Source organism: Penicillium verhagenii (assembly GCF_028828195.1).
Source record: "Penicillium verhagenii strain IBT 33310 chromosome Unknown utg000004l_segment0_segment0, whole genome shotgun sequence".
Taxonomy (NCBI): Eukaryota; Fungi; Ascomycota; class Eurotiomycetes; order Eurotiales; family Aspergillaceae; genus Penicillium; species Penicillium verhagenii.
In genome coordinates, this window is record NW_026643168.1 from 493,436 (window position 1) to 508,483 (window position 15,048).

The 15,048-nt window shown below is 49.1% G+C and overlaps 5 protein-coding genes across 5 annotated transcripts; 2 read left to right on the top strand and 3 right to left on the bottom strand.

Moving 5' to 3' along the window:
• On the top strand, nucleotides 1-2,025 carry zfpA (uncharacterized protein; the record flags this gene model as incomplete). The annotated part of the gene is made up of 2 exons (XM_057162513.1): nucleotides 1-484; nucleotides 539-2,025. The coding sequence occupies 2 exons, from the start codon at nucleotides 1-3 to the stop codon at nucleotides 2,023-2,025; spliced, it is 1,971 nt and encodes a 656-aa protein (XP_057023628.1).
• Nucleotides 2,026-2,542: 517 nt separating this feature from the next.
• On the top strand, nucleotides 2,543-3,776 carry N7466_003117 (uncharacterized protein; the record flags this gene model as incomplete). Its single annotated transcript, XM_057162514.1, has 2 exons — nucleotides 2,543-2,668; nucleotides 2,757-3,776. The coding sequence occupies 2 exons, from the start codon at nucleotides 2,543-2,545 to the stop codon at nucleotides 3,774-3,776; spliced, it is 1,146 nt and encodes a 381-aa protein (XP_057023629.1).
• A 2,874-nt stretch (nucleotides 3,777-6,650) lies between these two features.
• On the bottom strand, nucleotides 6,651-8,130 carry N7466_003118 (uncharacterized protein; the record flags this gene model as incomplete). The annotated part of the gene is made up of 2 exons (XM_057162515.1): nucleotides 6,651-6,869; nucleotides 6,967-8,130. 2 exons carry the CDS (start codon nucleotides 8,128-8,130, stop codon nucleotides 6,651-6,653), a joined length of 1,383 nt encoding a protein of 460 aa, XP_057023630.1.
• Nucleotides 8,131-11,884: 3,754 nt separating this feature from the next.
• N7466_003119 (uncharacterized protein) lies at nucleotides 11,885-13,306 on the bottom strand (the record flags this gene model as incomplete). The annotated part of the gene is made up of 1 exon (XM_057162516.1): nucleotides 11,885-13,306. The coding sequence occupies one exon, from the start codon at nucleotides 13,304-13,306 to the stop codon at nucleotides 11,885-11,887; it is 1,422 nt and encodes a 473-aa protein (XP_057023631.1).
• Nucleotides 13,307-13,952: 646 nt separating this feature from the next.
• Nucleotides 13,953-15,038, bottom strand: N7466_003120 (uncharacterized protein; the record flags this gene model as incomplete). Its single annotated transcript, XM_057162517.1, has 1 exon — nucleotides 13,953-15,038. The coding sequence occupies one exon, from the start codon at nucleotides 15,036-15,038 to the stop codon at nucleotides 13,953-13,955; it is 1,086 nt and encodes a 361-aa protein (XP_057023632.1).
• Nucleotides 15,039-15,048: the final 10 nt, after the last annotated feature.

Below are 15,048 nucleotides of genomic sequence, written 5' to 3' on the forward strand. Positions count from 1 at the left end.
ATGCTCGCCTTTGAAGCTCCCAGATCAAAACAGCCATACTTCCAGCCCATGATGGATCCCAATTTGGACATGTACTCATACTCCATGGATGGCATGCAACAGTATGCCCAAAACATTGATTACTCCCAATCATATTTCGACGCTCCTCTCTATGCCGAAACAGAGATGATGCAAAAATACTCCGAGTTCCCTTCTATGCCCGCCACACCTCCATCCATCGCAACATCTCATGCCACAGAACAACAGATCCCCACAGGTTCCGCAGCATCTGGACCTTCCATTGCTAGTGCAGCTTCGTCTGCTACTGGATCTCCATACTCAGGACCCGCTTCCGTGTTTCAAGATAATAACTGGCTGAACACCAACCATGGACTCGGACTGCCGGCGGCCGTGATGCATGATATCTTCCCCAATGAATACATGGGAGGCAATCCAGCTGACATGGATGGATATTATCGGGAGAAATTACCCGACCACTCTGTCGGTAGGTTCTGAAGCAAATTCCATCCCGCGCCATTTTTTTTGTTTCTCCACCTAGACTCGGTTCAACTGACCTCAAACGCTGCAGATCCATCTCTATTGATTCAATCCTTGCCCGGCAATACCCTTATGCCTACAATCTCATATCCCGATCAAAACAGCACCTACTCCACCGTTCCTCAGAATTATCTTCCCTGCTCCCCGGCGACATCACCCGTCCCATACAGCGACAATGTGGAGCAACATTCACCAGGGCTCCACTCAGTTCCGCACCCATCCCCCCTGATGATGAACTCAGGTTTCCACTCCCGGCCCGCGTCGGTGTACGACCGCCGTTCCTCAATCTCTTCCATTCAGTCTCGTCGCTCTCAACAAAGCCCTGCCTTGAGCAGCATCGAAGGTGACGACATCAAGGAAAAAGGACAATGCCCACACCCAGAATGTGGTCGCATCTTCAAGGACTTGAAGGCCCACATGCTCACTCACCAATCCGAGCGGCCGGAAAAATGTCCCATTACCAACTGTGAATACCACACTAAGGGCTTTGCCCGCAAATACGATAAGAACCGCCACACTTTGACCCACTACAAGGGCACAATGGTTTGCGGCTTTTGTCCTGGATCCGGCTCTTCCGCTGAGAAGAGCTTCAACCGTGCCGATGTCTTCAAGCGCCACCTGACCTCCCTTCACGGTGTGGAACAGACCGCACCAAACTGCCGCAAGCGCAGCCCGTCTACCTCCACCAAGAAGGGTACCAATTACAGCAGCGATGCGACTGGCAAGTGCTCCACTTGCTCTGCAACATTCAGCAACGCCCAGGACTTCTACGAGCATCTGGATGACTGTGTGCTGCGGGTTGTGCAGCAGGAGGAGCCCTCAGAGGCAATTAACCAACACCATCTTGCGGATATTTCTTCCGACGAGGACGTGAAGAAGACGATGGAGAAGCACCAGTTGCTGGACACCACGGCTGGATCCGTGGAGCAATACGACGACGAAGATTCCCACGACGATAACGACTCTTATGACCTCGCCAATTGGCGCGCCACCGGCCGCGCTTCAAAATCCAAGGCCTCCTCCCGCGCCATCATTGGCAACGGCAACGCCATCACAAAACACTCCTCTTCCTCCACTGCTCCCGGTAAAGCGCCCCGCGCCGTGGTGACTCGTCGCCGCAACAACCGCGGGAATTACCCCCAATCCTGGGGATGCCCCAGCAGCAACATGAAGAGCAAGAAGCGGGTTCTCTGTGTCTTCAACGGACAGCGTCGTCTATGGAAGGACGAGATGCTGCTGAACAACGAATTCGAGGTCCGCATGCCACTTCCAGGCGGTGCGGGCGACGGTACAAACCGCCAAGCCTACGTGACTGACCTGGATGTGGAGACTCTTAAGCGTGCTGAGGGTGTTCTCAGCGCTACTGATGAGGAGCGTGGACCCTGGCTCGATGGCCCATCCACCCATCTCATGGGCCAACCTGCGAGACTTATCCCCGATATGTTCCAACACGACGATGAGCTATCATTCAACGACCTCATGGGTTGAACGTGTTGCTGAAACTTCCTTGATATTTTGAGCGTTGCGTTGCCCATGGCATTGTTTCTTCTTTTTCTTCTTTTCTTTTCTTGTCTTTTTCCTTTGTCTTGTTTCCATATTGCAGCGAGAATTGGCGTCCCGTCTGAGGCTTTACGGATATTGATACCTTGGGCGCGATTCGATGTTGGTACGATTTTTCTATGTCACTTCTACTTAGCAAGCCTTTTGGTCACACCTATAACCCCGACCCTGCTGGCTCGGGTGACATGTCGGAGGGTGTTTGGCACAGGAAATATTTCATTTTAATGGATATGAACAAAAGGATTCCACTCTACAATCAAACAATCTTCCTACTTTATTCTACTCTACTATTCTAGAGAAGCTTCACAGTCCAGTATTCTACCATAGTTGTTTATTTGTTGGGGTTCGCGGGCGGTACCGCCTTCCGCCAGATCTCCCCACGCAATCTCCCCGCGCCATCTCCTCACGATCGATCCACCCACGTTCAATCTCACATCACACAACCATGCAACTCGGTCTCTCGGAAAGTCTGTCGGCGCTGGTCGCCCGCCGCTTCGTGGCCGCCAAAGAAGGCAACCATCTCGTCTTCTCGCATACACATCTATCAATTGTCACAGCTGCAGGGATCCCCGTAAGTCACGTACCCTGCCGAGCTCGTAACCGTACTCGTCGTCATCGTCATAACTCCGGGACAATGGTTAACACGAAAAATTCCCCAGTACCAAGTACGCTACTGCCCGGCGCTGGCGAAGAAACCCACAAACCTCAAACCCGAGCCACCCAAAGGCCCCAAACCCGATCCATTCGAGAACCCATCGCCAGAGCTCCTGCTCGCCCAATTTCCTGCGGAGAAACCCTCGCATGCCCTCGTGCTCAACAAATTCCCCGTCATCCCAAACCACTTCATCCTGACCACAACAGAATGGCGAGAACAAACAGACCTGCTGGAAAAAGTCGACCTGGAAGCCACTTACGAATGTCTACGCTCGTGGGGAACCGACAATACCAACATCACCACCAAGCCAAACGGCACCGGCACCGATAAACCCCGCCTTTTCGCCTTCTTCAACTCCGGCGAAGACAGTGGCGCAAGCCAACCACACCGCCACCTCCAATTCCTACCCGTCGAAGCAATGCGCTCATCCGGCGCAGAAGGCTGGGACCCTCTTATCGAACTCCTAGCCGCCCAAAACCAATCCAGACCAGAGTCTACACCGCGAAGATCCTCAGCTACATCTACCAGTGTATCGAAGAGTACATCCAACGCCACAATCGCATCGCCCGCATTCCAATACCACGCCCACCTCCCATTCGCCCACTACGCCCTCCCGCTCCCCGCAAACCCATCCTCAGAAACCCTGCACGCAATCTACCTATCGCTCTACCGCGCCGCAGCACTGGGAACAATGAATCGTGATCCGACGAAGGAGAAGATCGAGCTCCCATCGCATGGTCCCGCGGCTATTAGCTACAACTTCGCCATGACGCTGGATACCATGATGATCGCGCCGAGGAGCTCGGAGACCGCGAATGTTCCTGTTGATTTGGAAGCGGCGGCGGACACGGCTGATCCGGGTGTTGTTTCGTTGAACGGCACGATTCTGGCTGGTACGCTTATGGTCAAGGCGGAGGCGGAGTGGGATGCTCTGCGGTTTAAGCCGGATAATTTGATCCATGCTTTGCAGGCCGTGGGATATAAGAGGGTTGATTCTCATCGGTCTGGGGGATCTTTGCTTTGAGCTTGAGTATACTAGTAGCTTTGATAAATAGCATTATGTACATGATTTTTTCTTCTCTTCAGGTGCCATTTATTTTTCGCATGTCAGAATAAGATGTAGATGACGCAAGTCAACAGCGAAGGACCAAACACCTATACTTCATCAAGAGATTATCATCTATCACAAAAAAGCTACTATCATATATCTATTATCCACGCAGACTCGTCTACGACCTCTATCAGTCCGCCACACACTCCACTCCACTCCACTCAAGCTCGCACCCCTTTTATTAATGAGTGATACACAAAAGCCAAGCAAATGGCGAAAAAGGTGACTGGAATTTTCCGATCTCTATTCTTACCGTTTCCCGAGCACTGAAGATCCTGTCCCGACACGCAACAATTCAAGAGCCTCATCTGGGCCACTACCACAACCTCCAAGTTTAAGTCGACTCTGGAGCTTCCTGCCCGCGGTGTAGATTGGCGTCGAGCCGATCGTCTCCGATCCCTTTTCAAGGCCGATGCTCGCGCCTGTGTTGTCCAACGCTTTGCAATCCAACCCGCCCTTCCCTGTTCTTGCTGTAGGGCCATGCACGGCCCGTTCCGAGCCTGTCGCGTTGGTGTCCTCCTGATTCTTCCCTTCTCTTCCCTGGCTCTTTCATGTACCAGCTGCCAGTTTGGCAGCAAGGGTCCGAAGTCGCTTTTGATTCTCCGGCCGTTTCTCCTCTTGCGGGCGTCAATCCTGAAACGGCTGCCCAAAACATCTCCCTTCTCACTCAATCTGCCCTGAATGTTCAAAAAACTGTTCAGACTGCTTCGAATGGAGTCAATTTGAGTCAAAATCCCCAAGCTCCTCAACCTTACAAATCTTTACCTCGGAACCTTGTCACTCTGACTCCGAATCTCTCGGCTCAGAACGCACCATTTCCGTAGTGACGCGGAGAACGATGATGAATAGACTCAGGGATATTGTGTATAATGTGCAATATAAGTATGAATACTATTCCAAGTTGACCGACGCTCTATTTGGCCACGAGGTCGTGGAATATAGGCTGGAATCATGGAAATCTGGAAAGGGTTGAGAAGACCTGGAAGCTGTGGGGCTGAAGAAGAAAGAAAGTTACCTCTGGTAAAAAATTATATCCATACCCGCAGCTCTCAAGCTGGAGGGCTACTCCACGGCTTCAAATGTTTGCTCAAGATATTCAAATGTTTGAGCGGTTGGGTATATGTATTCGAATGGCTACTACGTACATTCACAGATATATGGGAGATTCAAAGGATAAAAGTACGAATTTCTTTTTTTTGGAATTAAGTGAACAGAAAAATCTTGGGTACCTGTCCCCATATCTCGCCTTGGTTTCAGCTCGAGTCGAGTCAGTGTCCACTCTTCCGAATGGAATTTCAATTGTCACCCATATCTTTGTGTCATCTGGGGACCGCTGATTGCTCAGTCTTATGACGATTTCAAAATGCGAAGATTGTAAGGACGATTGAGAGATGCGACGATTGTAAAGAAGCTCGGTATATGCGACGATTACAAAGATAATTCGAAGGCGCATGCTAATGCGCAAAGACGATCGGAAGACGCATGGTAGGAGGCGAAGACGATTGGAACACGTATCGAATGTGCAAAGACAACTGAAGCCCCCACGTACTCTTGTCCGCAAAGGAAGTCGAGAGACGCAGACGAATGCGCAAAGACCCGTGTAGGATATGAAAGGACGAAAGGTAATGCAAGCCAATGTTTCCCAGCCAACCCAAGCTCTGTCTGTCTTCGGAATTCCAAGGCTCGAATAGCCTTGGAATTAAACTTTTACCCGGTCCCAAAGTTGAAGGGAATCGAAGTGTTGGAGAGATCCTAGGGTTGAGGAAAATTGGAATAAGAATAGGTGGGTGGAGGAGGAAAGAAAGAAAGAAAGTTGCCTTGAGACAAATCGCGCTATTTATACCCATAGGTTAGAGGTTTCTCTAGCACTTTCTCAGTCTAATGTCTTTGAGCACTATCTGTACTCAAAGGCCTACTACATTCCAACATTGAATTAATTGACTGATGCTGTTTAAAGTCGAAAAACGGAGAGCAATGACTGTAAAGTCTAGTAGCTTCCCTTGGGGAATGTGGACGTGCTATGGTAAGGTAATTAAATTACTCTACATGGACTGCATAAAAAAATCCAGAAACCATCTCCTACTTCTGTGCTGTGAGGCGCCTTGCTACCAGTTTGTCCTTGCCCCGACTTGTAGGTTCGCGAGATGCTACTTCGATTGGGTGTATGTGGCCCTTCTTGTTACGATCGCAGGGCACCGTGCCTGCTTGTTGACAAAAGAGATTCGTAATGCGTATGCTCCATTGCCTCCTCTGTGGGGGAGGAGATCCCAACATTCAAGGCTCGCTGGTAGGACGTTCAAAGGACGATAGCGCAAAAACCACATTTTGGAACCAACCCAAGAAGAATGAACTAGAAACCCAGTCCCGATGTCTCACCTGAACTCAGCCCACTCTGACTCGATTCGGTGCTCTCTCCAGAGCTCTTTCGGAAGAACTTCAATCTCTACTATATCTAGTAAACTTATGGATATTTCAATAATGAATCTCTTGAATTGGTAGCTACCAGTCCAGCTGAAGTAGCATTTTAACAACATAAATCGCCAGACTCAAACCCAGGAAACCCTCATCCGGTAAACTCCCAAGCCCAGACACAGCAACTCCAATTAAAATACACCAAGATAAATTCCACCATAACCCCGAAAACCAGAAAAATCTGTCCCCATTATTCGAAGTCGAAACCAACAAGCACCATGTGCACCTGCCCCACCTCGGCGATAGAAATTAACAGTGGAAAGTGCAAAGAAAGATAAGAATAAAACAAAAGCCCACCGAGAAACACAATGAAGCTCACATCGCAACACCAAATATCTCGCACCACTTCTTCTTGCACGTCGCATTTCCAAACTGATAACTGCCCCCATTCGCCCAGATATACTGGGCGACCTTCTTCCAAGGCACCTTCGGCGGTCCGCCGTTCTGGCCCTGATCATGACTTCCATCCGCGTCATCACCGGCCTCGCGGGAATCGTCCCTGTAGACAGAGACAGCCTCGACGAGGAGGTCGATCTGCGTAGATGGTCAGTACGAAGTAACAAAGAGACAAAAAGTGGAAGAGTGAAGTGGAAGAAAAGAGTGAAGTGGAAGAAAGTGAAATAAAACTTACATCCATGCGCAACCACTTCGGTTTCCGAACCCGTTGCTCCTTCACCTTAGTGAGAGCGCGATACCGGCCTCGAAGCGTCGACTCCGCCTCCTTGAAGTTGCCCGTTTCCTTGATTGCCTTGTACGTCAGCCCGGCGCGTCTGCCTTCGACTAGCAAGCGGTCCCGGGTGTCGCTGTAGTGGAGCGTTGCCTGTAGCTGGCGCGGGCTCGTATTTTGAATCATGGGCGGGGAGTCGGGGTGGCAGAGAGATTGCGGTGTGTGTTGCTGGAGAGGAATTTGGTGGTGAGCATGCTTGGAGCCAGGTCCTAAGCGCTGGTTTGAGGGGTTGATCTGTTCGGGGTGTGGTGTGATGGGGCTGAAGGTGCTTGGGATTAATGCTGGCGTGGTCCTGTGAACTTGCTCTTGGTGGAGCGGGAGTGCCTGCATAGGCGGCGGGATATGTGGCTCTCCATACATGGCTGAAGTCTGAGCTGACTGGAAGTACATCATTGGCTGCTTGGGGAGTATGGGTGCTGGTTGAGAGATCTTGTAGCCCTGGCTAATGGGATGATCGATTGGCCGTTGCCATAATGTAGAGGAGTCTGGAAAGGCTGGGGAAGGCTGCGTCCAGTTTTCTTCGAGCGTGGGCCAAGTCCATTGGGTAGAGGGTTCTTGGAGGCGTAGGTCAAGGTGAATGGAAGGTTCGTGAAACGAGATATTCGCCTCGTTGGCCATGGGCATGAATGGGATTTGAGTCTGAGACACAGACGCAGATGTGGTCTGAGTCTGGAACTGACTCGCAGGCTGGGTCTGCAAAGCATAGTAGGACCCGGTTTCCCAAGTGTGAGGCTTATTCTTTTGCACATCCACAAACTCATATGACGATGAAAGCGAGGGGGTGTTTTCGTGTTCTGAGAATGACAGATCCGGCGCAACCCAGTCCATATCATTCATTGGTATTGAGTTCATGGTCATGGGAGGCGCAGGGAATGGGAAGTAGGAGGTATTGGAAGAGCCATATGACGACTCAGCGTAAACACTCCCATCACTCGAGCCCGTATACTCCATTGCCGGTGAGACAGTCGCACTTGAGGTTTTTGTAGAGCGATAGGGCTTGAAATCGTATGGTCTGGTAGGATATTGGACGAAACGGTCTGAGGTGGGCTGGTCCATTGGAAAATCCATTTGAGACATGTCGCGCGGAGGCGAGAACTTTTGAGAAGGGCTGAAAGAAGGGGAGAGGCGATGAAAGGAAGATTGTAAGTCTGAGTTGGAGGAGTCCAAATAACTTGAGGGGCTGTCCCGGGGAAAGGAATTGATAGCCTTAAGAGACGCAGAGCGATCAGAGGTAAATCGCGGACAGCACGTTATTCGCTCAGAGCCCCACGGCCCCTCGTTTCGTGCGGACGCAACTATTGCTTTTACCATGGCGAGAAGATAATTCTGACGCGCGTGATATTCACCGCAATTGGATTGAATTAGGAGGTTGTACACGGGTTGTCACTGTGTGTAGATTACCGTGGACTTTGTATTCTTTGCAATGCGCAACGGCTTGACGGGTGGCAACTGCAGGAGAATATCAGGCTCTGAATGTATGGAGAGGTTTCACCTGCATCTTTTATATCTTACCTCGCTTTTATATGACTTTAGCTTCAAGAGTTCTAGAGCCCTGTTAAGATGCAGCACTTAGAGTGAACAGGGTATATACGATCTATATCTATATATAGATAAGTATACCTGTAGCTAGCTACTAGTGGCATATACTAGTATCTTTCAGATTGAGTCAAGAATAATCTCAAGTGCTGATCGGTGTGATCAAGATGGCGGGTAAACCGTTGGATGCAATGCGGTCTCAGATCTCACGGAAAGCGGATGATAAGGATAGGATGCAACTCGGTGAAGTGGTCAAGGTGAAGGGAATTATCATAAATAAAAGATTCAATTAGAATTCAGAGATTAGAGGAGGATAGAAAATAAAAGTAGTGTCTCTCCACAACGAATGTAATAAAAGGCAATATAAACCCCCCAACGTGATGTTGGTATATTATTATACATAAGCAACATTGCCCTGATATTAGAACGTCGGCCCTAATGACCTTGAAAAGGCGTTGGATAGGGGGAAGATAGACGTTGAGCATAATTCCCGAAATGAGACCGTTAACCCTAGTCGGACTAGAAATCGGGACTTTAAACTACGACGATCCACTTGCCGCTCGTTTCAGATCTTTCTTTGTATGTCTTAAGTGCTCGCGAGACTAGATTTGGGCAGGAAGAAAGTGAGACACCGTTAGGATGGAGTCTTAGCTTTATTGTACCAAAGCACAGAATCAGACGTAAAGAGTATCAAGTGAGAAACAACCTGAAACCAAAACATTGAGATATTTCTTGCATGAACCCTAATGTTAAACTGATCTCCGGGCTGTTTCGTCGAATATACATAGTATCCATACCCAATTCCAAGTACATCTCATATCTCATCCTGAACCAACGCAACCCCCGTACTTTCTTTCCTTTTTCCCTGTTGCACCCTAGTAATGCCCCTCAAGGGGGCCGAATCATTTAAGAAACATCACCCAAAAACAAAAACAAAAAAACCAACAGCCCTAAACCAGGTCAACCCAAGCATTCCCGACCCCCGTAAAATTCCCATCTCCACATATCCTGCCAACTACCTCCACACCCCCCATCTTAAATCATGCTTGGCGTGGCCCATTTACAAATGTTCCATCCTGGACGGATAGCCACATAGGGCTAGCTGGGGTGGGATGCTCAATCATCCGCACCAATGAGAAAAGCAAGCTGGGCCAACAGTTGGAGCGGAAAAAGCAAATCTAGACTTATTTTTGTGGATTTACGTCTATTTTGGCTCGACGGTTGGTTTTAGGGGGTCTCTCCTCTTGGGCGTGGAGTGATGTATCGAACATGTTAAGTCCGGGGATGCGATCTGCCGAGGACATGGATATTTGCAGGATTACTGCCCGATCGACAGCAGGGTTGGAATTTGGGGGATTTTTTTTTTTTTTTTTTCTTTTCTATTTCAAAAAAAAAAAAAAAAAGTCCCTGCAATAGGAGCTCGTCTAGTGGCGTTCAGCGCTTTCTTCCCTGAACATTGAAGCTTGGAAAGATATCTAGTCAGCAAAACAGTCTATAATTCCAAATTATATAGAGCGTGACAACAAGTAGTCCTCGGAGTGGAAGTAGAACATTAAAAGAAGCTTGGATCACTCAGCAGTAGTTAAACTTGAATAAACTATCACTAAATACCCAATCCCCACTTCAACCCCCAGTCCAACACATCCTCAGCTCAATTGCAAAGAAGCTTCTATGTAATTCCTTTTTATTTTCCCTTTTTCCCTTTTTCCCTTTTTTTTAAAATTCTACGATGGGATGGGCTGGGTGGCGTTGAAACCGGCAAGAGCGACATCCATAGTAAACCCGCCTGCATAAAAATGCGAACGAGCAAAGGGTGTGCCCATGGTTCGATCCACTCGGAACCCCTTCCGCTACCATCCGCTGCCAGTCATATTGGAAGTATACATGTCGGTCTTTGTTGGTGATGCTGTTGGTGTTTATGTTTATGTTTTTGTCTTGCCGCGGAGATCCTTTCCAACCTCCAATTATCTCAGTACACCTGGACCTTTCGGCCGGGGGTGGGTGGGGATTGGATTGGATCTTCGGGCGTTGGACTGCATATGCATGTTATTTTCCAAGGTTGGCTCTTTGTGAGTCTAGATTGCTTTTTCGCTAGCTGTTTTGGCCTCGGGGATATTTCTCAATATGCGGCGATGTCGGGGGATGATCGACGTTGGCTTGTTGGTGATTTCATTTAATATGTCTATTTATGAGGAGATTCGTTAGGATAGATGTTATTTTTATAGATGTTGCAAGGTTTTATTTGGAAATGTTCCTAGCTCAAAGGGTATCAAAGAATATTGATGCATGGAGACAGCACTTGAGTGAACATGTGGAAATTGGAGCATAGGAATATCAACATTGAAGTGCAGAACATTTGAACCTTGGAAAAGGCTCAGGTCCCCCACTAAGTCGACGTACTTACTAGACGTCCATTATGATCTTTTCGGACTTGCAAGAAACAACTATCATTCTAGAATTGACTTGAAGAACCAGTATGAGCCAATTGCCAGAAATTAGATCCGGAACAGAAAATAATCTTATTCGCGAGACAACCCGGACATCTCAACGGCCAGACCTGCGATGAATCGAGGCGGATCATGGATCTGCATGGCTTGCTGCAGATCATCCCATAACGGTGTCCCCCAGGACATGTAGGTATGCGCTGTCGCGGATATTGCGCTAATTTCACTCAACGAGCAGGCTCCACGCCGTCGCCATGTCTCTGATTATTCGAACGGTTGCTAAAGGTCTCGGGGGGAGCTTGGGATTTAGTGGCAAAATCATCCGTATGACTGCCCACGCGTAAGCTATGAGCTGCATCGAAAGACGGTGTTTAATCCAGGTAGCCAGCTCGTGGACTTACGACGATGCTTTGAGAGTTAGAACTTGTAAACTTTGTTCTATTTAAGGCACTTGAGCTAGTAGCTGAAAAGTGAATGAGGCGATTTTTTGAAACCTGGTGAATGGGTATCCATGCAGAACATAGCACGCATTGCTGCCCGGCTAGACAAGTCATGCTTCTCATGCTCCTCCCCGATGATACTGAAAGAGCCGCATCCGAGTGCCAATTTCGTCAACCACCGCCCACATCACCGAGAATGAGCCTCTTCTCCACCTACTGACAGTGAAGCATGTCGGTCAGGACCCATAGCGGACCCCCGATGATCCGCAATGCTCGGGGTCAGAGTGCAACGTTTTCCTTCTCCGTTGTTTTCCTGTTTCCGTCGGCCGGCTGCGTCCCTCCGGTATGCTAGACCGTCCAAAAGTCGGTCAACCAAAAGAACTGTTACCAATTAGATTTTTCCTATTTGGCATACGAACTGAGAAGAGATAACTGACCAGTCAACAGTGGTAGCGTGAAAGCGTACAGGATGATTGGCGAGGTCATGAAGGAATAGGCTAGCGGGAAGTGGCTGGCGAATGACACAAGACCCGCTAGAGAAATTGCAAGTAATGCTCTTACTACCATAGATATGACGAGGTGCAGCCGACGTTCGTGCCGACGGGAGAGCATGGCGAACGCGCTGAAAAGACCCATTGAGAGACTGGCTCCAGCAAAAAAGTAAATATACACAAAGGCCAAGAGTTTCATATACATCTGAAGAAGTTGATGGCTATCAAGGAGGCCAATGTCGACTTTGACTGGGGGCGTAATGTCCATGCTCGAGAACAAGGCCGCAGTAACATTTCCCATCAAATCACTGAAGATATGCTGATTGTGGAATGCACTGACTGTTCCAGGCACGGGACAAAGCGGCTGCGTTGAAAGATCATCTAGCAGACTAGAGATTGCCACCCACTCTTGCGTGGCACCACGGCTAAATGGAATCTCCATATCCGCAATAGTACTTCGAATGAGTGCGATCGCTTTTTCTTTACTTGGACGCGTCTCCTCACACACATAGAGAAATGTTTGTGCAAGATACTTTAACTTCAACGTGACATCCAAAGTCAAGGCCAGGATTTGGGAGCCTTCAAGCAGTAGGATAAGAGCCACGTGGAAGGGGAAATGTAGCTGCGCCCAGATCTGCTGAGCGACCTTTCCAAGTCGACGCCCCGGGGAGAGATCGAAATAAACCTGCCATAGTAAATACTGTATGAGGTGCGCGGTTAGCATTCCACAATCCTGCAATCGGAATTCACGGGGATCTGAGCATACGACGTTGGTAGTCACTCCCAGGATATGAACAAACGACCATTTAGTCCACCCACCCGGCCGAACCGTCTTGTTGACAATTCGAGTCACCGCGATGACCCCCTCACCAATGATGATCAATGTGAGAAGGCCCATGCGGACATTGAGGTAGGTGTCCTGAAAGCCAATCTCTGGAAAAGCACAAGACACGCCCATTACCGTCCACATTTCAACGCCAAAAAGGACGAACCAAACGGTCCAAATTCTCGGGGGGATGTGATGGCCTCGGCTAAAGGCGAAGAACATCTGCAGAAGGTTAGGGAAACCCGTTGAAAGGTAACGTTTTTGGTGAAAGTGAAGGCTTACCGCAAGGTAGAAAATCGTCGTAGTCCAAAACATTATAGCGGTATATGCAATGCCCTTGGATGTAGCTTTCATCGGTTGATACATAAACGCAAGGGTGATGGTGTATTGTGTTGCCAACAGCATTCGACTCCCCGCAAGCATCAAACTTAACGATTGAAATGCCCAGAGATTCTCATCACGAACGCGGGTGGTAAAGCGAGTCCCAGCGGATGCAAAACCGATCATGGCGGCAAGTTGTAGGGCTTTGCAAGTTCGTTCGAAGACCGAGTCTTGGGCAAATCGTATATCGAACAAGGTGACCTGTAGCCATGTGAACCAAATCACCCCAAGAAATCCCACGTAGGACCCCAGGGCTGAATAGTTAGCATTTCTGTGTATTTGACCGGGATCAAGCCCTCAGGAGCATACCGTTCACATTGTTGATTTCATGTGTCGCAGTGAAAGTCGACAAATTCGCCACAAAAAATAGGTCAAAGAAAAGTTCGATGGAAGTTGTGTCTGATCGACGGTAAAGACGAGGTTTCGCTTCAGTCTTGTTGATGGGGCTGACAAACCACGACAGTGGACCATTGCGTACGCTGCTTCACGTTAGTAGAAAAGTTCAACGCGCAAATGGTTTACCTGCTCAGGTATCCATGGATATATACTGACGGGTGATCTGCCGGAAGTGTACTACGGGGAACTTGGCGAAATATGAAAAACAAGTGAGGTGGAGGCATGATGAAAATATATTGTGTATAGAAGAACCTTGAAAATCGGAACTCGGGGTATCAAAAGAATCAACTCCATATTTGAAAAGTGTGATGATGTTGTCAAAAACAAAACGGAAGGAACGACGGTTCACGTCGGAAGGTATGGAGAAGGAAAGAACTCATAACATGGATTCATCGGAGCTGGAATTTGATGGCAACGGCGCTCCGATGCTTTCCAGACCTCGTGACTTCTCCAGTGCGCCTGCTGATGTATCTCCGTTCGTAACTTGATCGCCACCGGCTTCCTTCTTCAGTCGTTCATAGTTATCTCCTGCCTCTTTAATCATGCCCTGGATTTCTACCTCGCGAAGGGCGATATCAGCCTTTTCTACTCGCAGGTCCTCCATACGACGAATCATCTGTGTCTTGGCGTTTTCCATTCCTGCCAGAGCAGTACGCATTCGGTCGAAACTGTTGGCCAGTTTAGGCAAAGATGTCATCTTGGGAGGCGTGCGGGGTCGGTCGGTATCTTGCTTATGTCCCATCGCGGCCTTGGTCTGCGTAGCTTCATAGGCGGCCTTTTCTTCGACATCCGAGTCTTCCTCATCAGAAGGTCTTTCGGCGTCATCGATGAGTTCGCGCATGGCTTCACGCTGCTTGCGCTTTTGCTCCCGTTCCGCGTTCTTTCCAAGTGAAATCTTTCCATCTTCCACATATTCCTCGAATCCTTCGGCAAAGTCTTCATCGTCTCGTACAAGCCGTGTGTCTTTCGAGTTTTCTGCTGTCCTTTCACCCCGTGCGATAGCGTCCCAGTCATCGTCGCTAATAGCACCATCGTCAAGCGCCATAAAGTCCTCCTCTGTAGAATTGGCGGTGTGCTCCAGGGCCAAACGGGCCCTCCGGGCTTTCTTTTCCCGAATCTCAGCGGCACTGGGGATGGCGGCTTGGCCAGATACGGTCATCACCTCGCCGAACTTGGCGGCCACATCGACCGTCCTGTCTTGCTCGTTATCGGTGGTGCTCTTCGGCGTCGAAGGGGTCGAGTCGCGTAGTTCTTTGAGGTAATCATTGCTATAGCTGGGCCGATCTTGATCACGGCCAAAGCGCTCGGAGAGAGTTTCTGCGGCGCCTGAAGGAAGTTGGTTGCGCTGAGTGGCGCTGCGCTCAACAGCCTTTCGGCCTAGACCATGTCTTTTTGGAATAACAACTTCGGAAGGTTCATCTTCTTCATCAGCCATAGATGTTCCACCGGGGGCAAAGGACATGCGCAATTTC